This window comes from Euleptes europaea, chromosome 18 (genome assembly GCF_029931775.1).
Source record: "Euleptes europaea isolate rEulEur1 chromosome 18, rEulEur1.hap1, whole genome shotgun sequence".
NCBI classification, from domain to species: Eukaryota; Metazoa; Chordata; class Lepidosauria; order Squamata; family Sphaerodactylidae; genus Euleptes; species Euleptes europaea.
In genome coordinates, this window is record NC_079329.1 from 16,147,147 (window position 1) to 16,174,249 (window position 27,103).

The 27,103-nt window shown below is 41.4% G+C and overlaps 2 protein-coding genes across 2 annotated transcripts; both read left to right on the top strand.

Annotated features, from left to right (window-relative positions):
* The first annotated feature begins 2,087 nt into the window (after nucleotides 1-2,087).
* Nucleotides 2,088-11,271, top strand: LOC130490504 (vomeronasal type-2 receptor 26-like). The gene is made up of 5 exons (XM_056864328.1): nucleotides 2,088-2,288; nucleotides 3,512-4,363; nucleotides 5,369-5,587; nucleotides 6,001-6,127; nucleotides 10,367-11,271. The coding sequence occupies exons 1-5, from the start codon at nucleotides 2,088-2,090 to the stop codon at nucleotides 11,269-11,271; spliced, it is 2,304 nt and encodes a 767-aa protein (XP_056720306.1).
* Nucleotides 11,272-15,287: 4,016 nt separating this feature from the next.
* LOC130490505 (vomeronasal type-2 receptor 26-like) lies at nucleotides 15,288-23,574 on the top strand. The gene is made up of 5 exons (XM_056864329.1): nucleotides 15,288-15,488; nucleotides 16,849-17,700; nucleotides 20,431-20,649; nucleotides 22,425-22,551; nucleotides 22,670-23,574. Exons 1-5 carry the CDS (start codon nucleotides 15,288-15,290, stop codon nucleotides 23,572-23,574), a joined length of 2,304 nt encoding a protein of 767 aa, XP_056720307.1.
* Nucleotides 23,575-27,103: the final 3,529 nt, after the last annotated feature.

The window sequence follows — 27,103 nt, forward strand, 5'->3', positions numbered from 1 at the left end:
CTTTAGAATGGAAAAGCTTTCATTTTCATTACTTTACTTTTTTAAAAAATTTGAGAGGCTGGATCATTGGATCAAGGCAAACAGGCCCTAAGAATGTCATCCCAAATAGGTTGGTTGGTGGGTAGGGAGGTTACTGGTGGAAATGAACCTCCAGCTGAAAACAGTAGAAATCCCTTCCCAGTTGACATTAGGATGTGACAGAATGGAAACAAAATTAGTAATGAACAAAAGGATCAGAATCGAAACCAAAGTGAATTGATATGCATATCCCAGCCTACCATGCTCATTTGGTTCTGTACATGAAAACACAGTGGCAGGAAAAGGATAATGGGACTTATATTTGCCAATGATTGGATTTCTAGCTGTTGGTTGGCAGACAAATATACTGAATAGATATAGGAAGGGGGAAGAAGATGATGAGTTTGTTTGGGAAAATATCCAGATTTCTATCCCCCCTCCGGTGCCATTTTGTGGCTTATTGTCACCCCAAACCCCCTGTGCCTAGCCTTCCCTCTAAACAGCCTAGCTATAGTTTTCAGCTGTCCTGCAGAAAACTTGGAAACTCAACTTGGAAAATGCTATGATCTTCTCAGTAATTATCACCTATAAGTAATTCTACTGCTTGTCAAAGCCCCAAAGGAATCCCAGTGGCTATTAGAAAACTTAGTAATTAAGATGGTAAAGCCTGCTATAATTACATTATTTGCCATTCAGAGGTAGTGTTTGGGACTAAGGATAGATACTGCCCGGTCAGTCTGGTCGGGGGTGCATCAAATCAAAATAAAGAAAACCGACTTCTTTATGATGCTGACATTCGCAGTAATGAGGAATGAAGGAAAAATTATCATTGTGATGCTGATTCTTCTCCTGTTGTTGTCTCACACAATGTGCAAGATTCATATTCCTAACTGCATTACTAGAGATCCTCTCCCTATTCTTTACAGATCTGTTCAAAAAGGCGACTTTATAATTGGGGGAATTGCTTCTCCAATATATGTGCCATCAGAACCAATATCCTTCCAGGCTCTTCCTAATAACATATTAAATAAAATGGCTGTGTAAGTAGGGGTTGATTCTCCCCCCACCCCATAACTGTTATCTATCCTGATTGTATTTGGTTACTACTAGGGATGATAATGAATCTTATTAGATTGGATTTTGCCATCAATGTTCTCCCCTCATCTCTGCCGCCCCAGCTGCTCATTAGATTAAAACCCAATCAGTTTCTTTTCTACTGAACAATTTTGAGGGGTCACACTATTAAAACCACACCCCGCTTCCATGAAATAATTATATCAGAGAATCCCATAACCATTGACTTGCAAGTCGAATATTAAAACTTTTATCAAATTAGAAAATCACCTAAAAATCAAAGTTAATTCTCCAGAAGTAAAGAGTGATCAAATCTTCAAGTACTGGAAGGGCTGTCATATAGAGGATGGTGCTGAGTTGTCTTCTGTTGCCCCAGAATGTCGGACCAGAACTAATGGGTTGAAATTATATCTAAAGTGTTGCTGTCTAGGCATTAGGAAGAACAGTAAGAGTGGTTCCTCAGTGGAACAGGCTTCCTCGGGACATGGTAAGCTCTCCTTCTCTGGGAATTTTTAAGCAAAATGCTGATTCTATGATGTTAGGCAAATCATGAGAGGGAGGGCATCTTGGCCATCTTCTGGGCATGGAGCATGGGTCACTGGGGTTATAGAGGGAGATAGTAGTGAATTTCCTGCATTTTGCAGGGGGTTGGACTAGATGATCCTGGTGGTAACCTTCCAACTCTATGATTCTATGAAATCCTAAATGGGATTGATCTGAGGAGAAGTTCACATGATACAAAGTCCTTGACTGCCATAAGGACTTTTTATCAGATGTGCAAACCCCTAATTTCGGGCCCTCGACTATATCTGGGGTGAGTGTACAAGCAAAGCCACTTCATCAAGTACAATGCCTAAACAACAGTTTTGCTTACTGAAGGATATTTTTGTGACTCTTGTCATAGCGCACAGACTAAAAACTACCAGCATGTCTTGGCTCTGGTATTTGCTGTGAAGGAGATCAATGAAAACTTGCATCTCTTACAAAATACCACCATGGGCTACCACATCTCTAACAGCTACTTCAATGCAATACGGATCTATCATGCCACAATGGAACTTCTGTACACAACCAGCAGATTTGTCCCCAACTACAAGTGTGACAGTGAAGACAACCCGATAGCAGTCATAGGAGGACTTGAATTTGAAACTTCCTTCTACATGGCGACTCTTTTAAGCATCTACAGAATCCCACAGGTAGGCTTTTCTTGCAGAGCATAATAACAGTTGAACAGAAGGGTTGTGAAAGACAGACTTTACCTGTTCTTAAGAGATCTAAGCCAAGAGAAACACACCATGTACTTTAATAGTAGTTCAGTGACATACGTTTGTGTAATGTCAACCATATGGGCATCTAATGTCTACAAAATGCATTGCATTTCTGCTGTGGCTTGGCCCATGTTCAAATGTCTGTTTAGAGACTGTAATATGTAATTGAGTGCCTTTAATTTCAGTACCAAGGACTGGTCCACTCGTACATGATTCTCACTTGATTATAGATCACTTCATTATCCTGTAAATTAGGTCACAATGGGTACACAAATTAGTCTGTCAATAGCAGTAGTAAAGAGCAAGAGTCCAGTAGCACCTTAAAGAATAACAACATTTCTGGAAGGGTATGAGCTTTTGTGAGCCAAAGCTCACTTCTTCAGATACAGCTAGAATGTGAATCCATCTATCCTTAAGTAGAGAAGACTGTGTCTAATTCACTCTTGAATTGCGGGGTGGATTCTTATTTTTTTCCCTCCACAGTTTGTCTGCAAATCATCACACTACAATTCTATTTGATGCCTGTTAGTGGCAGAGGAAAGTAACCCTATTAGTGAAAGGGAAAAAGGGAATAAGTGGGATGAAGCTGGGAGAGATGAACTCCTTGTTTTCTAGCAGCCTTAGACCAGATTAGAAATATATATTTTAATACCAAATAATTTTGTGCATTAAAGCACCACAATATCATATGAGGAAGGACATTATTCCTTCCTGTTCAGATAAAATTACTTCGAGAAGCCTACCTCATTTACATGCTCCTCACTCTTTTCACAAATAAAATTATTTTCATACCATCTTTGAAAACCTTTGCAAATAGCCAAAATGAAATATGGCTTTAGAATCTGACTAAGAATGGAGTGAACCCAACCTCTATTCTACCACTCTACTGAACTAAGTGTATGTATTCAAAAAATTATAACCAAGGTAGAAACCTTCCACAGTCTTAAGAAATCCTTCCTCCAACTTAAATGGTTGTTCTATTGGAGGAAGAGCTATTTAAGTTGAAGGAAGGATAATTAGGGTATGGTTGGATCTATCCCAATATAAATGGGAAAGTGTACAGTCATGTGAAGATTATGTGCTCATACATACATATGCCTCTTTGGAAAACATTTCTATCTCATTCTCTACATCTCCTCCCCAATATGTAGCTCGCCTACAGCTCTGCCTCAGTAACGAACGATAAATTTTCAGGCCTTTCCATCTATCATATGGTCCCAAATGAAGCCCATCAATACAAGGGGATTCTTGACTTAATTCTGCATTTCAGGTGGACATGGATTGGGATCATTGTTGTAGATGAACATGGAGAAATATTTCTGCAAACCATGCTTCCTCGGTTTTCTGATAACGGCATTTGTTTGGCCTTCAAGGAAGTAGTCCTTCAAGGAACTACAATAGATTATTATGCAGACCTGGTGGATGATGGAATGAAAATATTTGATATTGTAATGAAGAGTAAAGCCGATGCAATTGTCTTTTTTGGAGATGCTGAGTCTGTCTCCTATTTGAGATGGTTAGTAAGACTATTAAATTCTGAAGACCCAAAGATAAAAAGTAAAGTGTATATTATGACAGCTCAGATGGAATTTTCAACAAATTTTTATCAAAGGTCCTGGGACCTACAAGTCCTTCATGGTATGATATCCTTTACATTTCATACAAATGAACCTCCGGGATTCCATCAGTTTCTTCACAGCAGGAAGCTTCTTCAGGCTAAAGGAGATAGCTTCATCAAGGTCTTCTGGGAACAGGCATTCCTCTGTCACTTCTTAGACTCACTGTTGGAGAAGGAGTTTGATGAAACTTGCACTGGGGAGGAGAAGCTTGGGAGCCTTCCTGGAGATGTTTTTGAAATGAGCATGTCTGGCCACAGCTACAGTGTGTACAATGCAGTTTATGCTGTGGCATATGCTTTGCATGCCATGTATTCAACCCTGTACAAACACCAAAGAATGCTGGGTGGAAAGACATGGAAATATTTGGGTCATCAGTCATGGCAGGTAAATTGTTTAAGTAATCACATGTATAAGAGAAGGAAGTATCTGGATGCCAGAACAGGACACATTCTGCACAGCAAGCCACCTCTCTAGAAAAAAAAAAATACATTACTCTCCAAACCAGCTAGAAATACCACATTTGTTCATACTCCAAGGCTACCTCTGTGACCCACTATGAATGTACAAGCATAACATCCCTGGCAAATTCAAAGCAGACATATACTGTAGGTAGCACTTTGGCTAACTTTCATTGCTGAATCTAAATCTCAGCTGATGTCAGTTCAACAGTATTTAACTCCTTATTCTCTTACATTTTATTTGATACGGGCTTGAGTACAATTGATAGGAAAATAATACTGGCATTATCAGTGGAATGGACTACAACAGAATTCTTTAAACTATAGATTGTGTCTAGTTGGGGTTGTGCATTCTATAGCTCATTCCGCATGACAGAAGCCACTTATGGTATCATCTAATGAAGAGAATTCTTTCTATAGCCTTATCCAGTCAGTACTGAGTGGTTTGAGAGGCTTAAGAAACAGCTGGTTGGGTCCAGTAGTAATTATCTGCTAATAGAAAGTACTTCTATCACTCAAATGGGAGTTTCCCGCTTCCTCTGTCCCCCTTAAACCCAATATTCTCCCAGAAATTCTGTTTCTGAGGGACAGAGACAATGAGGAACAGCATAAGGGGTGATCAGGAGTCTACTGTGGGAGATAGGAATTCATGAAAATCACACACACAAACACACAAATAGAAAATTTCTTCTGGACCCAAACTTGTGACAAATGTACTAGCATTTGGTGCATATAGCATCTTGATTTTCTGCATCAGGCTTGCATGTGAGTATGACATTTGTCGATCACTCATTGGCCAGGCTTGATTATATGAATGTGACTTCTGTAGATCTTAATGAAAGCCCAGTATTTCCCCTTTTCTGATCTGAAATTTCCTGTTGCAGATGTGAGAATGTGACATCTCTGTAATCTTATTTTCCATTTACTGTAGCTCCACCACTATCTGAGAAGAGTCACATTTAATAATAGTGCTGGAGATGAGGTTTTATTTGATGCCAATGGAGAAATAAGAACAGGATATGATATTGTGAACTGGGTCGCTTTCCCAAACCAGTCCTTTGTTAGAGTGAAAGTTGGAAGGATGGATCCTCATAGCCAAATCTTTGCCATTAACGATGATGCCATCACTTGGCCTAGTTGGTTTAACCAGGTAGGATCTGACTGTAGTTTACGTGAGCTAAAAATGAAATCTTTGAAACTAATACAATCTTAACAAATGCAATATCCTATAATAAACAACATATCTTTAATCTATGGAACATTACCACTTAAAACCATGGAAGACCAAATGTGTTTCACCATATTGATTGTCAGTAGTCCCTTTACAAAAATGTTACAGATAGAACCGTTCCTTTATAAAAAATAAATAAACACAATATACAGTATCTTCTAAATCTTTATTAAAAACAGTCAAAGACCAGCACAGCTCTTCACAATTTACCACTAAAACCCTTAGTATTAAGCTCTACCCACAAGTTTATACAAATAATAAAAAAGTTGTTTGCAATCTTTGCAAACTATAAATATTACTCTTTAAAATTATTGACCTTCCGATGTTCTCAGCAGCGTCTGACGGATTCTACAGGTCACTGCACAAAACTTGGCCGTTCTTACTGTAACCTGTGGGTTCTCGTCTATAAGCAACATTTTAGTATACTCATGAACTGTATGGCCGAAATGCCGACTACCGGTAATCCAGGGAGAGATAAACTTAGAATGAACCTCCTAATATAGTGGACAGCACAGTAGGATATGCTCCGTTGTTTCAATTTCTTTTAGAGCACAGGACAAACCCTCTCCTCCAGGGGAACTTTTCTGTATCTCCCATCCACAACTGCCAAGAGAAGAGCTTGGCATCTGGCGAGGGTGAATGCTTTCCTATATCTGAAGATCTCTAATTGGGAGAGGTAGGCGGCAGGAGCGGCTTCATATCTGGACTGTTCTGCTGATAGAAAAGTCAGTGCCTTCTCTAGATTTTTTTGGCGCTCCGTATCCAGTATCCTTTGTTTTATAGCTTGCCTTGCCTGATCATAACCCATTTCCAGTGCAGATTGAGAGGAAAAGCCCATTTCAGCCAACTGGCCTCTGACTGCCTTCAGCCACGTAGATATTAAAATATCAAAAGTGCAAATAAATTGTCAAACATGCACAACCAATATGTTGTCAAACATGCACAATCTTGACAACCAGTCAAGATTCACAGGTTTGTTTAGAAGACCTAACATATGTAAAACAAAAACAAAATGGAGAGCCAGTGTGATGTAGTGGTTAAGGCATTGGATTAGGACCTATGAAACCCAGGTTCAAATTCCCACTCCCACCATGGAAACTTGCTGGGTGACCTTGGGCCAGTCACACACTCTCAACCCTGACCTTGGCTAGTATTTGGATGGGAGACCTCCAAGGAATCTCAGGGTCATGATGCAGAGGCAGGCAATGGTAAACCACCTCTGAACATCTCTTGCCTTTAAAAACCCTACAGGGTGCCATAAATCAGCTGTGACTTGACAGCAAAAAAAAAAAGTTCATTCACTCAGAAAGGTATAGATCTGGTTGGCACAGCACTGCAAGCAGCTGTTGTTGTTTTTTAATTACCTGCAGCAGTTCACTAACATTTTACAAATGATCCCCCCCCCCAATTTTGTTGCTTTCTGGAACTGATACGATCTAGGGTTGCTAACCTCCAGGTGGTGGCTCGAGAACAGAACCGCTGTTACAACAGATCTCTAGCTGATAGAGATCATTTCCCTTGGAGAAAATGGCTGCTTTGGCAATTGGATTCTATTGCATTGAAGTACCCTCCCCTCTCCAAACCCTGCCCTCCTCAGGCTCTACCCCCAAATGTCCAGGTATTTCCCTACCTGGATCAGGCAGCCCTAAACTGATCAAACAATGTCTAGTCAATGGCTGTAAGTAGGGTTGATCAAAAGTTCATCATGGGCCGCTTCAGCAGATTACCACTCTGTTCTCGACAGCCACAACTTCCTTCCCACTTCATCATAGTCATCCTTGAGTAGGTGCCAAATGGGTTGGGCAACAGAAGGCCTATTAGGTGGTGCAGAAGGCCTATTAGGCTTAGGCAACAGGAGATACATGGTGGTACTGGAGGCATATGTAGCCGCATCGCATATGTAGAAGCATCGCATATGTAGCAGCATCGCAGCTTTAGCAGCATGGTCATCAGTTTTGTCACTGACCTTCCATGACAGAATTGCTGGCAGCAAGGGATGGGGAGGGGTGCCTGGCGTGCATGGATATTTCCAGCAGAGAGAGATGTGGGGGACCTGGCAAGGATTCCCATGCTATCCATTCCTCATATATAACCTGATACACTGCTCTGCCATGGTACATATGAGGAATGGTCTGAGGTACATTGTTGGCCTCTTCTTAGGAAGCCAAACAGTTCATCCAGGAGTTACTTATCTGCTCATGACTAGCAGGCAGGGAGTGAGCTGAGACAAAGGGTTTTTTAGCCCTCTTACTTGCAAATAAGAAAATAAAGAGCGCAAGGATATAGATATGTATGGGATGTCTCAGTTTGGAAATACTGGTTTTCGTTAATGCACTCTCAAGCCAGAGAATGATTTTTCTACATGATTAACTGTCATGTTGCAATGGTGGTGGTGCAATTTAGCATCAAGAGACCTTGCAGTTAGCAGGGAAAATATTGTGCGAAAAGTGACAGTTGTAAAACAAGAATAGAATATATAAATAGGTTATTTTAAGTAATTAAATTTATGTGAAACAGTTAAGTCTTTTAAAAAGAGTTCAGGTAGGAATCATGTGGATTCTCTAATCATAGTTGACCCACAAGCACCAAAACGTTCAGGTTTATGCATCCATGCAATGGCTTCTGCATGACTTCATATGAAAGTGCTATGGAACTGCAAATATTCTATTATTTTGAAGGTCATTGTTCTCATCTTACATTTATGTATTAGACAAAACCTCCTTCCGTATGCAGTGAGAGCTGCCAGCCTGGTCAAAGCAAGAAAATGAAGGAGGGTGAGCCATTTTGCTGCTATGACTGCATCCCATGTCCCAAAGGGAAGATTTCCACTCAGAAAGGTAGAGTACAGAGGATTAGATCCAAACAACTTTTCCATTGGTGAAAACAGGAGAAGGGGTCCCCTTTGACCACCCGAAAAGGCTCTGTGGATATCATGGGGCCTGCCTGCCTGGATCCAAACCAGAGCTTTTGTTTATTCTAGTGGTTTTAAATTTGTGTGAAACAAGGAAACCAATGGAAGTCATTGGTCTTTTTTATGCAGGGACCTTTCCCCATGATCACCCCTGTCGACTGCTTTGGGGCTTCCTTTTGCTTATGTATCCCTTTTCTGCCCGTCAGTAGTCCCCTTGCTCTCCTCTCCCGTTTTGCCCACATATTCCAGATTCTGGCTAAAAGAGCATCTGGAAAACATGGGCAAAACACACGGGGCGGGGGTGGCGACCTCTGACTGTTGGAAAAGGTATGCATAAGCAAAAGGAAGCCCCGAAGCAGTCGAGGGGGGTGACAGCAGGGAAATGACCCTGCATAAATGGCCATTGAGTTACTTCTACGTAGGGTAGCTCCTGATTTTTTAATGGGAATATCTTGATAGGTAATCACATTTGGTCCTGATTTTTAATCTCTTTTGAGGACAAAAAATGTATGCTAGTTGGTGACCTTTCTTTAGAGTGCAACACGAGGAAGGTGACCCCGTTCATTGTCATGGTGACCTTAGCAGATTTATGAACCAGTTGATTAACTTGGATTTCAGGGCCATCACACTACAGTTAATCAGTCCCTATATTTCAGCCTGAGAGAATCAGAAGATATAAGAAATTTTGGCTCCATCTGGCCAGCGAACAGCAGGATACAAACAGTCCAATTCAGATTCAACACTACACCATGGCAGGAAATTATGCTGCATAGAAGCCACATATTGTTGTGGCAAATAGCAGAAACAGCAACAGTTACCCCACCAACCTGATGAGTAAAATGATCAGGCATCTTGGATGCAGAGTGTGAGCAGGTCAGGTCCTTTGATTTGAAACACATACAGTATGCTCACCTTTGGCCTGGAAACCTTGTGGAAAGAAACATGGCTTGATTGAAAAGAAGCCATTAGGACATAGTGTAAGATGAGAAGGGCATTTATGGTGGCATCCACAAAGAAGAGGCAGAAGTGGAAAACCATAACAGCCTGAGGCCCCATGGCGTCAGGCTACCGTGAAAAAGAAGTTTCAATTAGTCAGACTTCACACCTACATTAAGGTTGCCAGTTCCAGGTTGGAAAATACCTGGAGATTTTTGGAGTGGAGCCTAAAGAGGGCAAGGTTTGAGGAGGGGAGGGTCTTCAATGCCATAGAGTCCAATTGCAAAGGAAGCCATTTTCTCCAGGTGAAATGATCTCTATTAGCTGGAGATCAGTTGTAATAGCGGGAGATCTCCAGCTGGAGTTTGGCAACCCTAACCTAGATGGATTGTTGGGTGAGCTATGGCTCTGGAATATAAATACATGCTCCTTTTGCTATGATGCTCCATGAATGATGGTCCAATTACTTTCTTTCTCAGTGTTTTATAAAACTATCTGATGGGGATATAATGGAGGCAGGTATCACCCAGGGCTGCTTTGGCAATGGGCAATGTACGCATCTCGTAAATAAACACAAAATGTTACTTTGCTAAACTCCTTCAAAGGTGGGTAGAGAAAGTTTTCTTCCCTATGTAAAAAATAGTGAGAGTGTCAGAAGCTTGATAGGGCCTAACTCCTCTCACCCACCCCCAAACAGTAAGCATCAATACAATGCAGGTATTCAAAGTAGGGTGAATTATTAAACCTTTCCAGATTCTGTGATCTATTCAGTACAAACATTTCAAATGATTAAATAAGGGAATATTTATGGGAAGTGGAAATTGCTTGAACTCTCTCTTTTTCTGTTTCAGACATGAATGACTGTGTCACTTGCGGAGAAGATCTCTATCCAAACATGGGACAATACCAATGCATTCCCAAATGTATAACTTACTTGTCTTATGAAGACCCACTGGGGGGCACTTTAGCAATCTGTGCCCTTTTCTTTTCTTTAGTCATAATTTTGGTGCTAGGAATATACATGAAGAATCACAACACTCCCATTGTTAAAGCCAACAACCGGAGCATTACCTACACTCTCCTCATCTCCCTCCTTTTCTGCTTCCTTTCTTCTTTGTTATTCATTGGCCGACCTGAGAGAATGACATGTATTCTACAGCAAACGGCTTTTGGCATTGTCTTCTCCGTGTCAGTTTCCTGTGTGTTGGCCAAAACCATCACTGTGGTTCTAGCCTTTATGGCCACCATACCAGGAAGCAGGATGAGGAAATGGGTGGGGAACAAACTGTCCAACTGCCTTGTTCTCTCCTGCTCCCTCATACAAACAGGCATTTGCACTGTTTGGCTTGCCACCTGTCCCCCCTTTCCAGAGATCGATAAGCATTCAATGTCTGAAGAAATTATACTGAAATGTAATGAGGGATCTGCAAGTTTTTTTTACTGTGTCTTATGCTACTTGGGCTTCCAGGCAATTGTCAGTTTCACCGTGGCTTTCTTAGCAAGGCACTTGCCTCACACCTTCAATGAAGCCAAGTTGATTACTTTCAGCATGTTGGTGTTCTGCAGTGTTTGGTTATCTTTTGTGCCAACCTATCTGAGTACAAAGGGGAAGTACATGGTTGCTGTGGAGATCTTCTCTATCTTAGCCTCCAGTGCTGGACTGCTGGTTTGCATCTTCTTCCCGAAATGCTATATTATTATTGTGAGGCCTGAATTGAACCACAGGGAACAGCTAATGAACAGAAAAGTAAAATAACTGAAACATATGCAGACGATTAAATGGATGCAGTCTTGCTCATAAAATACAATGAAAAGGGGTACCTGTCTGGGAATTGTTCTAAGTTTCTTTCTCAAATAGGTCTGAAGCAAAGGTGCCTCCAGGAGGGGCCAGGGGCACCGAAGGGTAAAGAAACCTGTGCCCTGGACTCTTGCTCATCTGGGGGATGAGTAGGAGAATCTCTGGTCTCTCCCTCCCTGAGCATGCCTAGCATCTTCAAAGATGGTGATGTGGAATAGGGGCTCATGGTAGAGCACCTCTTTTGCATGCAGAAGATCCCCGGTTCAACCACCAGAATTTCTGGTTTAAAAATAAAGTAGCAGGTGATATGAAAAGCTTCGAGTTTATTTTATTTAATGTGTTTGTTAGTTTGTTTAGACATTTTAACTTACTTTTCTCCTCCGTAGAGAGTCAGTATAAGCTACACCATGGATTAATATTTAAATAAACAAAAATAAAATATGCCAGCTCTTGGGTTGGGCATGGATCAAGGGGGTTGGCTCACTCAAGGCCTCAGACTGTGAGCCATGAAACAAGAGCCCTTTGGATCTTGCTTTTTGTCTCTCACAAAATGGCTCACATCTCTGGCGACAACCAGGTTTCAATACCTGCCCAAGGAAGCGAAACAGAATGTCAGTCCAGATCTTAAGCATCTGTCAAGCTAGTTCCCATTGATCCTCACACCTTGCTCTACTGTGGAGCTTCTTAGGGTTGGCACATTCCTCCTTGCCACTGGCAGGAGCTTTGTTGGGGGGGGGGCTGAAGTGGTTGATTGGTGCAAAAACATCACTTCCAGGTTAACCCTGGAAATGACAGGGATGGTCTAGCACATTCCTCCCAAATCTCTATGGTTTCCATAGAGTTTTTGGAGGAATGTGCTAGAGCATCTCCATCACTTCAGAGTAAACCTGGAAGTTACATTAATCACCTCCCCCTTCAGCTGGCCTGCTTCCACCCACTAGCCTGCTGAGGGGTGGCGGTAGCCCCCTTAATTGGTGGGCAATTGCCCACTGTTACCTGGTAAGTGGCAATCTTAGAGCCACTGCTAGTCAGAGTTGACTCATGTGCATGGTTGGAAGGCTGCCATGCTGCTTGAAGTGGGGCAAACAGAGGACCAGATATTGGCATTCCTGAGCCTCCTTGTCCATTCTCCCTTTGACATTTAGATGGCCTGTTTTTCTATGTGGAAGCTAAGATTTTCACCTTCTAATGGTAAAACGAAAAAGAAATGCACACACACATACACAAACACACACACACACATGAAGATCAAGGGAAGAAGTTCTCTTCTCATCTAAAAGCAACCTTTGTGGGGAAAGATTGCTTTGGATGTTATATGTGTGTGTGTGTGTAAAGTGCTGTCAAGTCGCAGCCGACTTATGGCGACCCCTTTTTTGAGGTTTTCATGGTAAGAGACTAACAGAGGTGGTTTGCCAGTGCCTTCCTCTGCACAGCAACCCTGGCATTCCTTGGTGGTCTCCCATCCAAATACGAACCAGGACTGACCCTGCTTAGCTTCTAAGATCTGATGAGATCAGCCTAGCCTGGGCCATCCAGGTCAGTGCTTGGATGTTATATATATATGAATATATGGTGTCATTAGTGCAGAACGGGTTCCCCACTCCTCCACATGTAGCCTGCTGGGTGACCTTGGGCCAGTCACAGTTCTCTCAGAACTCTCTCAGCCCATGTGGAGGCCAGCAATAGCAAACCACCTCTGAAACACCCTTGCCTTGAAAATCCAATAGGGTCATACCACATCATTCATGAACCTACAAATTGGCTTGTAAGGTGGAGGAGTTGATTTCGTTTGCAAAAGAGGAGTGTGAAGACAAGAAAAGGTGACATCTCTCCCTCTCCCCACACACGTATCCATTCTGTGCCAACTGTGTACCTGTTTCTCCAAAGGAACTGTGATAATGAGGATCTTAATTGGCTTTAGAATGGAAAAGCTTTCATTTTCATTCCTTTGCTTATTTGAAATTTTAGCAGACCCTAAGAATGTCATCCCAGTTAGGTTGGTTGGTGGATAGGGAAGTTACTGGTGGAAATGAGCCTCCAGCTGAAAACAGTGGAAATCCCTTCCAAATTGACATTAGGATGTGACAGAATGGAAACAAAATTAGTAATGAACAGAAGCGATACCAAAATGATTTGACATGCATATCCCAGCCTACCATGCTCATTTCGTTTTGTACATGAAAACACAGTGACAGGAAAAGGAGAATGGAAGTTATATTTGCCAATGAATGGATTTCTAGCTGTTGGTTAGCAGACAAATATACTGAATAGATATAGGAAGGGGGAAGAAGATGATGAGTTTGTTGGGCAAATATCCAGATTTCCATCCCCCCCCCCGGTGCCATTTTGTGGCTTATTGTCACCCCAAACCCCCTGTGCCTAGCCTTCCCTCTAAACAGCCTAACTATAGTTTTCAGCTGTCCTGCAGAAAACTTGGAAACTCAACTTGGAAAATGTTACGTCTCCTCTGTAATTACCAGCTATAACTAATTCTACTGCTTGTCAAAGCCCCAAAGGAATCCCAGTGGCTATTAGAAAACTTAGTAATTAAGATGATAAAGTCTGCTATAATTACATTATTTGCCATTCAGAGGTAGTGTTTGCGACTAAGGATAGACACTGCCCGGTCAGTCTGGTCGGGGGTGCATCAAATCAAAATAAAGAAAACCGACTTCTTTATGATGCTGACATTCACAGTAATGAGGAACGAAGGAAAAATTATCATCGTGATGCTGATTCTTCTCCTGTTGTTGTCTCACAAAATGTGCAAGATTCATATTCCAAACTGCATTACTAGAGATCCTCTTCCTATTCTTTACAGATCTGTTCAAAAAGGCGACTTTACAATTGGGGGAATTGCTTCTCCAATATATGTGCCATCAGAACCAATATCCTTCCAGGCTCTTCCTAATAACATATTAAATAAAATGGCTGTGTAAGTAGGGGTTGATTCTCCCCCCACCCCATAACTGTTATCTATCCTGATTGTATTTGGTTACTACTAGGGATGATAATGAATCTTATTAGATTGGATTTTGCAGTCTATGTTCTCCCCTCATCTCTGCCACCCCAGCTGCTCATTAGATTAAACCCCAATCAGTTTCTTTTCTAATGAACAATTTTGAGGGGTCACACTATTAAAATCACACCCCACTTCCATGAAATAATTATATCAGAGAATCCCATAACCGTTGACTTGCAAGTCGAATATTAAAACTTTTATCAAATTAGAAAATCACCTAAAAATCAAAGTTAATTCTCCAGAAGTAAAGAGTGATCAAATCTTCAAGTACTGGAAGGGCTGTCATATAGAGGATGGTGCTGAGTTGTCTTCTGTTGCCCGAGAACGTCTAAAGTGTTTATATATCTAAAGTGTTTCTGTCTAGGCATTAGGAAGAACAGTAAGAGCAGTTCCTCAGTGGAACAAGCTTCCTCGGGACATGGTAAGCTCTCCTTCCCTGGAAATTTTTAAGCAGAGGCTAGATAGCCATCTGTCAGCAATGCTGATTCTATGATGTTAGGCGAATCATGAGAGGGAGGGCATCTTGGCCATCTTCTGGGCATGGAGCGTGGGTCACTGGGGTTATAGGGGGAGGTAGTAGTGAATTTCCTGCATTTTGCAGGGGGTTGGACTAGATGATCCTGGTGGTAGCCTTCCAACTCTATGATTCTATGAAATCCTAAATGGGATTGATCTGAGGAGCAGGTCACAGGATACAAAGTCCTTGACTGCCAAAAGGACTTTTTATCAGATGTGCAAACCCCTAATTTCGGGCCCTCGACTATATCTGGGGTGAGTGTACAAGCAAAGCCACTTCATCAAGTACAATGCCTAAACAACCGTTTTGCTTAGTGAAGAATTTTTTTGTGACTCTTGTCATAGCGCACAGACTAAAAACTACCAGCATGTCTTGGCTCTGGTATTTGCTGTGAAGGAGATCAATGAAAACTTGCATCTCTTACAAAATACCACCATGGGCTACCACATCTCTAACAGCTACTTCGAAGCAATATGGATCTATCACGCCACAATGGAACTTCTGTATACAACCAGCAGATTTGTCCCCAACTACAAGTGTGACGGTGAGGACAACACAATAGCAGTCATAGGAGGACTTGAATTTGAAACTTCCTTCTACATGGCAACTCTTTTAAGCATCTACAGAATCCCACAGGTAGGCTGTATATGCAGAGCATGATGGGAGTTGAACAGAAGGGTTGTGAAAGACAGATTTCACCTGTTCCTAGGAGATCTAAACCAGGAGAAATACGCATTATACTTTAAGAGTACTCAGTGACATACTTTTTATGTGTAATGTCCACCATATGGACATCTGATGTCCCCAAAATGCATTGCATTTCTGCTGTGTCTTGGTCTTTCTTCAAATGTCTGTTTAGAGAATGTAATATCTAATTGAGTGCCTTTAAAGCCAATACCAAGGACTAGTCCACTTGTACATATTCCTCACTTGATTATAGATCACTTCATTATCCTTTAAATTAGGTCACAATGGGTAGCCATGTTAGTCTGTCAAAAGCATTTGTAGTCCGTTACCATCTTAAAGACTAACAACATTTCTGGCAGGATATGAGCTTTCATGAGCCATAGCTCACTTCTTCAGCTACAGCTAGAATGTGAGTCCATCTGTCATTAAGTAGAGATAATTGTGTGTCTAGTTCACTCTTGAATTGACAGGTCGATTCTGAATTTTTTTTTCTTACACAGTTTGTCTGCAAACCATCACACTACAATTCTATTTGAGGCCTGTTAGTGGGAGAGGAAAGTAACCATATTTGTGAAAGGGAATAAGTGGGATAAATCTGGGAGAGATGAACTCCTTTTGTTCCAGCAGCCTGAGACTAGGGTCGTCTGAGTAAACCCCTCATTTTCCGGGGTAAAAAAATGCCTCAAGGGGTTGCTTTACCGCAGTTTCAATAATGCAAATTAAATATTTTTTTTTTTAAAAAATTGAACTGACAGTATGGTGGGGAGAGGGAACGATGGTTCCAGGAAAACATCAGAAATATATTTGTAATACCAAATAATTTTGTGCATTTAAGAACCAAACTACTATATGAGGAAAGACATTATTCCTTCTTGTTCAGATAAAAGTACTTCGAGCAGCCTACCTCATTTATATGCTCCTCACTCTTCTCACAAATAAAATTATTTTGATACATTCTTTGAAAATCTTTGCAAACAACCAAAATGAAACATGTATTTGGATTCTGACTAAGAATGGGGTGAATCCAATCTCTATTCCACCCCAAATATTTATACCCAAACTTTCCTTTGGGCTGAAGTTTGAAGCCTTCCATGGTGTTGAACTTTGAACCCTTCCTCCAACTTAAACGGCTGTTCTATTGGAGGAAGAGCTATTTAAGTAGAAGGAAGGATAATTAGAGGATAGTTCGACCCATCCCAATATAAATGGGGAAGTGTACACTGATGTACAGATTATGTGCTCATACACACATATACCTGTTTGGAAAACTTTTCTATCTCATTCTTCATATCTTCTCCCCAATATTTAGCTTGCCTACAGCTCTGCCTCAGTAATGAATGATAAATGTTCAGGCCTTTCCATCTATCATATGGTCCCAAATGAAGCCCATCAATACAAGGGGATTCTTGACTTAATTCTACATTTCAGGTGGAAATGGATTGGGATCATTGTTGTAGATGAACACGGAGAAAGATTTCTGCAAACCATGCTTCCTCAGTTTTCTGAGAACGGCATTTGTGTGGCCTTTAAGGAAGTATTCCTTCAAGCCACTACAATAGATTATTATATGGAAGTGGCGGAGGATGGACTGAACATATTTGATGTTGTAATTAATAGTAAAGCCAATGCAGTTATCTTTTTTGGAGATGCTGAGTCTGTCTCATATGCAAGATGGTTAGTAAGACTATCAAATTCTGAAAACCAAAAGATGAAAAGAAAAGTGTACATTATGACAGCTCAGATGGACTTTACAACAAATTTTTATCAAAGGACCTGGGACCTACAAGTCCTTCATGGTATTATATCCTTTACTTTTCATACAAATGAACCACCAGGATTCCACAAGTTTCTTCAAAGCAGGAAGCCTCTTCAGGCTAAAGGAGATAGCTTCATCAAGGTCTTCTGGGAGCAGGCATTCCTCTGTCACTTCTCAGACTCACTGCTGGAGAAGGAGTTTGATGGAAATTGCACTGGGGAGGAGGAGCTTAAGAACCTTCCTGGAGATGTTTTTGAAATGAGCATGTCTGGCAACAGCTACAGTGTGTACAATGCTGTTTATGCTGTGGCACATGCTTTGCATGCCATGTATTCATCCCTTTATAAACACCAAACAATGACGGGTGGAAAGACATGGAGATATTTGAGTCATCAGTCATGGCAGGTAAATGTCATCAGTAATCACATGTATAAGTGAAGCAAGTATCTAGAGGCCAAAAGAGGACACATTGTGTACAGCAAGCTATGTTTCTAGAAAAAAGAGGCTACAAATTACTTGCTAAACCAGCTAGAAATTTTACATTTGTTCATACTTCAAGGCTAGCTCTGTGACGCACTATGAATATACAAGCCTAACATTCCTGGCAAATTCAAAGTAGACATATAGGTAGTACTATGGCTAACATTCATTGTTGGATCTTAGACGCAGCTCATGTCAGTTTAACAGAATTTAACTGTTTCTTCTCTTACATTTTATTTCATTTGGGCTTGAGTACGATTGATAGGAAAATAATGCAGGCATTATAAATGGAACTGACTACAACAGAATTCTTTAAACTACGGATGGTACCTAGCTAGACTTGTGTATCCTATACTTAATTCCTCATGACAAAAGTCACTTATGGTATCTTCTAATAAAGAGAATTCTTTCTACAGCCTTATCCATTGTGGTATTTTTTGGCAATACTGAGAGCTTTGAAAGAATGAAGAAAGAAACAGTAGGGTCCAGTACTAATTATCTGATAATAGAAAGTACGTCTATAAGCCAAATGGGTGTTTCCTGCTTCCTCTCTCCCCCTGAAGCCCAATATCCTCCCTGAAATGCTGCAGGACAGGGACAATCAGGAACGGCATAAGGGGTGATCAGGAGTCTGCTGTGGGAGAGAGGAATTCATGTTTAAGGGCAGCTTTTGACTCAGTGCCTAGAGGCCGAGTGTGGGCTAAATTAAAAACCACAACCATAGATAAGAGATTACTTTGGCTGATTTTTAAGCTTTATGAGAACCCTACCGCTCAGGTCCGTTGTGGAGTTGAAGGCCAACTTACTAATAGTATTCACCTCTTAAAGGGGGTGAAGCAAGGTTGCCTTTTGGCCCCCATGCTGTTTAATTTTTATTTTAATGATGTGATTCCGTTTATTCAAAAGACAGCTTATCATGCACCAATATTAGCTGGTCATGAGGTTCCCATTTTGCTTTATGCGGATGATACAGTCCTTTTGTCTAGATCTGAGGTGGGCCTTCGTAAGACTATTAATAGGTTTATTGATTATTGTAACCAGGAGGGTCTATCAGTTAACTATAGTAAATCAAAAGTAATGGTTTTCTCAAAGAAGATCAAAGTAAAACGAAATCTATGGAAAGTTGAGGGGGGTGAATTAGAGATGGTGTCCCAATTTAAATATTTGGGAGTTACTTTTAGTCAAAATTTGTCTTGGAAACCTCATCTTAGCTTGGCAAATAAAACTGCCAAAGTTAATTCGAATGCTTTGTTAAGATTCTTTTATTCCAGGGGAGGCCAATATGTTCCTATGGCTATTACAGCTTTCAATGCCAAAATAATCCCTCAGTTTCTATTTGGAGCTCCCATTTGGATTAATGAAATCACGGAGTCTGTTGACAATATACTTATACATTTTCTGCGGCGTTTGACAGGCTCTCCAAAGTGTGTGGCGGGAACGGCACTTAGAATGGAACTTGCACAGTGTTCTTTTGAATCTAGGGCCTGGATTGCTGCCTTCAAATTAAGGCTGAAGGTTCTCTACTCAACTCCTAACATCCAAGGGGGCCAGTTACATAGATTAAAGGAAGATAACTACAGAGGGACGTGGGGAAGACATATAGATAGTAAACTGGTACTGCTTGACCTTCCACCATTAGTTCTTAACAACTTAAACTTTTCTGAAGCACTTAAATTAGTAAGGTCAAGGGTGAGAAATCTTGAGTGTGTTAGCACTACATTCCGCGCTAGGCGCGTATGTTCTACCCTTGCACTGGGGATTCCCCCTCCTGAGTTTGTGCCCTCTTATGTGAGCTTGCTGACAATCCCAAGCCATAGACGTGCCTTTATGCTTGCCAGATTAAATGCTTACCCAACTGCAGAGATGTCAGGTCGTTTTGCGAAAACTCCATACTCAGATCGAGTTTGTGAATGTAAATCTGGAGATATTGGGACTTTACACCATCTCTTATTGTTTTGTCAGCACTGGTCAGCTCCTCGGTTGCGTTGGATCACCCCAATATTGTCTAAATACAAACTTCCCTTGGAGTCCTGGGTGATATCCCACATAATGGGAGATATTCATCCTGATATCACTAGTTCTGTTGCAAGATTTTTGGCGGAGGTGATGTCGCTCAAACGTCAAAACAAAACAAGCACGTAAATTACGAGTTGAATGTTGAAACAGATTTTGTGATTTCAATGAGACTGGTTCAGGGGGAATATATTGTTATGGTATTAGTGATGCTATGTTTAGTAATTGTTTCTACTGTGTTTTAACCTTAAGTATACGTTGGGTGTTGTAAATTGATTATGTGTTGTTGTATTATGTATTATTGTTATGGTTAAGCTCAAGACCTTTGGTCAAAGGAGCTAGTAAATAAATGGAATGGAGAGGAATTCATGAAAATCACACAAACACACAAATAGAAAATTACTTCTGGACCCAACCTTGTGACTAATGTAGTAGCATCTGGTGCATATAGCATCTTGATTTTCTGCCACAGGCTGGCATGTGAGTAGGACATTTGTTGATCACTCATTGGCCAGGTTTGATAACATGAATGTGACTTCACTAGACCCTAATTAAAGTCCAATATCTCGCCTTTTCTGATTTGAAATTTCCGGTTTGCAGTTGTGAGAATGTGACATCTCTGTGCTTTTATTTTCCATATAGCTCCACCACTATCTGAGAAGAGTCACTTTTAATAATAGTGCTGGAGATGAGGTTTTCTTTGATACTGCTGGAGAAATAAAAACAGGATACAATATTATGAACTGGGTCGCTTTCCCAAACCAGACCTTTGTTAGAGTGAAAATTGGGAGGATGGATCCTCATAGCCAAATGGTTGCCATTAATGATGATGCCATCATGTGGCCTAGTTGGTTTAACCAGGTAGGATCTGATTTTAGTTAATCTGAGAAATCTTTCTGCAGTGGCAAATTCTGCTCCTTGCTATTATTTATAATGGTATTTACAAAAGAGGGAGGAGAGATAAACCTCCAACAAACACACAAATATGCCCAACCAGAAAAGAGCAATGAGCAAAAACTTACTTAGCTAAAAATAAGGTCTTTGAAACTAATACGATCTAGGGTTGCCAGTCTCCAGGTGGTGGCTCGAGATCTCCAGCTATTACAACTGATCTCCAGTCAAGAAGAAGGAGAAGGAGAAGGAGAAGGAGAAGGAGAAGGAGGAGGAGGAGGAGGAGGAGGAGGAGAAGAAGAAGAGTTAATTTTTCTGTGCCGACTTTCTCTACCACTTAAGGCAGAATCAAACTGGCTTACAATCGCCTTCCCTTCCCTTCCCCTCCCCACAACAGACATCCTGTGAGGTAGATGAGGATGAGTGAGCGTGACTAGCCCAAGGTCCCCCTAGTGGCTTTGTCTGTAGGAGTGGGGAAACGAATTCAGTTCACCAGATTAACCTCCGCCACTCTTGTGGAGGAGTGGGAAATCAAACCCAGTTCTCCAGATCATAGTCCACCACTCTAAACCACCACTCTTAACCACTACAGTTCCCCTGGAGAAAATGGCCGCTTTGGCAATTGGACCCTATGGCATTGAAGTCCCTCCCCTCTCCAAACACTGCCCTCATCAGGCTCCACCCCTCAAATCTCCAGGAATTTCCCAACCCAGAGTTGGCAACCCTCAACTGATCAAATAATGGCTGTAAGTAGGGTTGTAAGTAGGGTTGATCAAACGTTCATCATGGACAGCTTCAGCAGATAAGCACTCTGTTCTTGACAGCCACAATTGCCTCCCCACTTCACGGTAGTCATCCTTGAGTAGATGCCAAACTGGTTGGGAAATGGGTGGTGCAGGAGGCTTATTAGGCATAGGCAATAGGAGATTCATGGTGGTACTGGGGGTATACCTATGAGCATAGCAGCTTTAGCATCAGTTTTGTATGGGCATCAGTTTTGGTGACACAAGTTGTTGCAGTAAGGGGAGGGGTGCCTGGTGTGCATGGATATTATCAGCAAGGAGAGATGTGGGAGGCCTGGCAAGGAACTGCAATGCTGTTTGACTATCCATTCCTCAGTTATAACCTGATACACTGCTCTACCATGGTAAATATGAGGAATGGTCTGTGGAACATTGTTGGCCTATTCTCAGGAATCCCAACAATTCATCCAGGATTCTCTGCTTGTGACTAGCAGGCAAGGAGTGAGCCGAGACAGCATGTTTCTGAGCCCCCTTACTTGCAAATTAGAAGATAAAGAGCTCAAGGTTATAGATATGTAAGAGTTTTCACAGTATGGAAATACTGGTTTTCATGAATGCGCTCTCAAGCCAGCTATGGGTTTTTCTATATGTTTAATTGTCGTGTTGAAATGCTGCTGTTTCAATTTAGCATTAAGAGACCTTGCAGTTAATGGGGAAAATATTGTGCTAAAAGAGACAATTGTGAAAGAACCATAGAAGATATAAATAGATATACTTTAGGTAATTAAATTTATGTGAAACAGTTAAGTCTTTTTAACGAAGTTCAGATAGGAATCATGTGGATTCTCTGATCATAGTTGACCCACGGGACCCAACATGTTCAGGTTTATCCATTCCAGCAATGGCTTCTGCATGACTTCTTACGAAAATATTACAGAACTGCAAATATTGCATGTTCATTATTCTAAAGGTCATTATTCTGATCTTTCATTTATGTATTAGACAAAACCTCTTTCCGTATGCAGTGAGAGCTGCCAGCCTGGTCAAAGCAAGAAAAGGAAGGAGGGTGAGCCATTTTGCTGCTATGAGTGCATCCCATGTCCCAAAGGGAAGATTTCCACTCAGAAAGGTAGAGTACAGAGGATTAGAACCTGTGATCTATTCAGTACAAACATTTCAAATGGTTAAATAAGGGAATATTTATGGGAAGTGGAAATTGCTTGAACTCTCTCTCTTTCTTTTAACAGACATGAATGACTGTGTCATTTGCAGAGAAGATCTCTATCCAAACATGGGACAATACCAATGCATTCCCAAATGTATAACTTACTTGTCTTATGAAGACCCACTGGGGGGCACTTTAGCAATTTGTGCCCTTTTCTTTTCTTTCAACGCAATTGTGGTCCTAGGAATATACATGAAGAATCACAACACTCCCATTGTTAAAGCTAACAATTGGAGCATTACCTACACTCTCCTCATCTCCCTCCTGTTCTGCTTCCTTTCTTCTTTGTTATTCATTGGCCGACCTGAGAGAATGACATGTCTTCTACAGCAAACGGCTTTTGGCATCATCTTCTCTGTGTCTGTTTCCTGTGTGTTGGCCAAAACCATCACTGTGGTTCTAGCCTTTATGGCCACCAAACCAGGAAGCAGGATGAGGCAATGGGTGGGGAACAAACTGGCCAACTGCCTTGTTCTCTCCTGCTCCCTCATACAAACAAGCATTTGCACTGTTTGGCTTGCCACCTGTCCCCCCTTTCCAGAGATGGATAAGCATTCAATGTCTGAAGAAATTATACTGAAATGTAATGAGGGATCTGCAACTCTGTTTTACTGTTCGTTATGCTACTTGGGCTTCCTGGCAATTGTCAGTTTCACCATGGCTTTCCTAGCAAGGCACCTGCCTGGCAGCTTCAATGAAGCCAAGTTGATTACTTTCAGCATGTTGGTGTTCTGCAGTGTTTGGTTATCTTTTGTGCCAACCTATCTGAGTACAAAGGGGAAGTACATGGTTGCTGTGGAGATCTTCTCTATCTTAGCCTCCAGTGCTGGACTGCTGGTTTGCATCTTCTTCCCAAAATGCTATATTATTATTGTGAGGCCTGAATTGAACCACAGGGAACAGCTATTGAACAGAAAAGTAAAATAACTGAAATATATGCAGACGATTAAATGGATGCAGTCTTGCTCATAAAATACAATGAAAAGGGGTACCTGTCTGGGAATTGTTCTAAGTTTCTTTCTCAAATAGGTCTGAAGCAAAGGTGCCTCCAGGAGGGGCCAGGGGCTCCGAAGGGTAAAGAAACCTGTGCCCTGGACTCTTGCTCATCTGGGGGATGAGTAGGAGAATCTCTGGTCTCTCCCTCCCTTACCAAGCCTAGCATCTTCAAAGATGGTGATGAGGAATAGTGGCTCATGGTAGAGCACCTCTTTTGCACGCAGAAGATCCCAAGTTCAACCACCAGAATTTCTAGCTTAAAAATAAATTAGCGGGTGATATGAAAAGCTTCAAATTTATTTTATTTTATGTGTTTGTTAGTTTGTTTAGACATTTTAACTTACTTCCCTCCCCAGAAGAGAGCCATATAAGCTGCACCATGGTTTAATATTTAAATAAACAAAAAGAAAATATGCCAGCTTTTGGGTTGGGCATGGATCAAGGGGGCTGGCTCACTCAAGGCCTAAGACTTTGAGCCATGAAACAAGAACCATTTGGATCTTGCTTTTTGTCTCTCACAAAATGGCTCACATCTCTGGCGACAACCAGGCTTCAATACCTGCCCCAGGAAGCGAAACAGAACATCAGTCCAGATCTTAAGCATCTGAAAAGCTAGTTCCCAATGATCCTCACACCTTGTTCTATTGTGGAGCCTCTTAGGGTTGGCACATTCCTCTTTGCCACCGGCGGGAGCTTTGTTGTAGGCTGGGGAGGTTGATTGGTGCAAAAACCTCTCTTCCAGGTTAACCCTGGAAATGACAGGGATGGTCTAGCACATTCCTCCCAAATCTCTATGGTTTCCATAGAATTTTTGGAGGAATGTGCTAGAGCATCCCCATCACTTCGGGGTAAACCTGGAAGTTACATTAATCACCCCCCCTTTTCAGCTGCTTCCACCCACTAGCCAGCTGAGGGGTGGCGGTAGCCCCCTTAATTGGTGGGCAATTGCCCGCTGTTACCTGGTATCTGGCAATCCTAGAGCCACTGCTAGTCAGAGTTAACTCATGTGCATGGTTGGAAGGCTGCCATGCTGCTTGAAGTGGGGCAAACAGAGGACCAGATATTGGCGTTCCTGATTGCTGCTTGACCTTGGGCCAGTCACAGTTCTCTCAGAACTCTCTCAGCCCATGTGGAGGTTAGCAATAGCAAACCACCTCTGAAAGACCCTTGCCTTGAAAATCCAATAGGGTCATACCACATCATTCATGAACCAACAAATTGGCTTGTAAGGTGGAGGAGTTGATTTCGTTTGCAAAAGAGGAGTGTGAAGACAAGAAAAGGTGACATCTCTCCCCCTCCCCACACACGTATCCATTCTGTGCCAACTGTGTACCTGTTTCTCCAAAGGAACTGTGATAATGAGGATCTTAATTGACTCTAGAATGGAAAATCTTTCCTTTTCATTCCTTTGCTTATTTGAAATTTTAGCAGACCCTAAGAATGTCATCCCAATTAGGTAGGTTGGTACATAGGGAAGTTACAGATGGAAATGAGCCTCCAGCTGAAAACAGTGGAAATCTCTTCCCAACTGATCAAACAAACTTTTATATTAGGATGTCAAAGAATGGACACAAAATTAGTAATGAACAAAGGGATCAGAAGCGAAACCAAAGTTAATTGATATGCATATCGCAGCCTACCATGCTCATTTGGTTCTGTACATGAAAACACAGTGGCAGGAAAAGGAGAATGGAAGTTATATTTGCCAATGAATGGATTTCTAGCTGTTGTTTGACAGACAAATATGCTGAATAGATATAGTAAGGGGGAAGAAGATGATGAGTTTGTGAGGGCAAATATCCAGATTTCCATCTCTCTCTCCCCACCCCAGTGCCCTTTTTTGGCATATTGTCACCCCAAACCCCCTCTACCTAACCTTCTCTCTAAACAGCCTAGCTATAGTTTTCAGCTATCCTGCAGAAAACTTGGAAACTCAACTTGGAAAATGTTATGATATCCTCTGTAATTATCAGCTATGATTAATTCTACTGCTTGTCAAAGCCCCAAAGGAATCCCACTGGCTATTAGTAAACTTAGTAATTAAGATGGTAAAGTCTGCTATAATTACATCATTTGCCATTCAGAGGTAGTGTTAGGGACTAAGGATAATACTGCCTGGTCAGTCTGGTCCGGGGTGCATCAAATCAAAATAAAGAAAACAGACTTCTTTATGATGCTGACATTCACAGTAATGAGGAAAGAAGGAAAAATTATCATCATGATGCTGATTCTTGTCCTGTTGTCTCATACAACGTGCAAGATTCATATTCCTAACTGCATTACTAGAGATCCTCTCCCTATTCTATACAAGTCTGTTCAAAAAGGGGACTTTATAATTGGGGGAATTGCTTCTCCAGTATTTGTGCCATCAGAACCAGTATCCTTCAAAGCTCTTCCTAATAATATATTAAATAAAATGGCTGTGTAAGTAGGGGTTGATCCCCCCATAACTGTTATCTGTCCTGATTGGTTACTACTAAGGATGATAATGACTCCTGTTTGTTTGGATTTTGCAGTCTATGTTCTCCCCCCATCTTTGCCACCCCATCTGCTCATTGGATTAACCCCCAATCAATTGCATTTCCAATGAACAAATTTGGTGGTGGGGGGTCACACTGTTAAAATCACATCCCATTTCCATGGAATATAAAAATTATATCTCCTTAGAAAAACCCATAACCATTGATTTGCAAGTTGAATATTAACACTCTTATCAAATTAGAAAATCAACTAAAAATCAGAGTTAATTCTCTAGGAGTAAAGAGTTAGCAAATCTTCAAGTATTTGAAAGCTGTCATATAGAGGATGGTGCTGAGTTGTTTTCTTTTGCCCCAGAAGTTTGGACCAGGACTAATGGTTTGAAATTAAATCAAAAGAGTTTCTGTTTAGACATTAGGATGAATTTTCTAACAGATTGGTTTCTCAGTGGAACAGGCTTCCTCGGGAGGTGGTAAGCTCTCCTTCTCTGGAGGTTTTTAAGCAGAGGCTAAATGGCCATCTGTAGCAATGCTAATTCTATGACCTTAGGCGGATCATGAGAGGGAGGGCATCTTGGCCATCCTCTGGACATGGAGTAGGGGGTCACTGGTGGTATGGGGGAGGTAGTAGTGAATTTCCTGCATTGTGCAGGGGGTTAGACTAGGTGATCCTGTTGGTCCCTTCCAACTCTATGATTCTATGAGCTGAGGAGCAGTTCACATGATAAAAAGTCCTTGACTGCCATAAGGACTTTTTATCAGATGTGCAGACCCATAGATTTGGGGCCCTAGACTATATCTGGGGTGAGTATGCAAGCAAAGCTACTTCATCAAGTACAATGCAAAAACAACAGTTTTGCTTAGTGAAGACTATTTTTGTGACTTTTGTCATAGTGCAGAGACTAAAAACTACCAGCATGTCTTGGCTCTGGTATTTGCTGTGAAGGAGATCAATGAAAACTTGCATATCTTACAAAATACAA

What these genes read in the sequence shown, in the direction of transcription:
- LOC130490504 (XM_056864328.1), top strand. Translation starts at nt 2,088, where the DNA reads ATGGGCTACCACATCTCTAACAGCTACTTCAATGCAATACGGATCTAT. An exon ending in TGGGTCATCAGTCATGGCAG is followed by an intron (nt 4,364 to 5,368) that starts GTAAATTGTTTA and finishes CATTTACTGTAG; the next exon opens with CTCCACCACTATCTGAGAAG. An exon ending in GGCCTAGTTGGTTTAACCAG is followed by an intron (nt 5,588 to 6,000) that starts GTAGGATCTGAC and finishes CGATGTTCTCAG; the next exon opens with CAGCGTCTGACGGATTCTAC.
- LOC130490505 (XM_056864329.1), top strand. Translation starts at nt 15,288, where the DNA reads ATGGGCTACCACATCTCTAACAGCTACTTCGAAGCAATATGGATCTAT. An exon ending in GGCCTAGTTGGTTTAACCAG is followed by an intron (nt 20,650 to 22,424) that starts GTAGGATCTGAT and finishes TTTATGTATTAG; the next exon opens with ACAAAACCTCTTTCCGTATG. An exon ending in GAAGATTTCCACTCAGAAAG is followed by an intron (nt 22,552 to 22,669) that starts GTAGAGTACAGA and finishes TTCTTTTAACAG; the next exon opens with ACATGAATGACTGTGTCATT.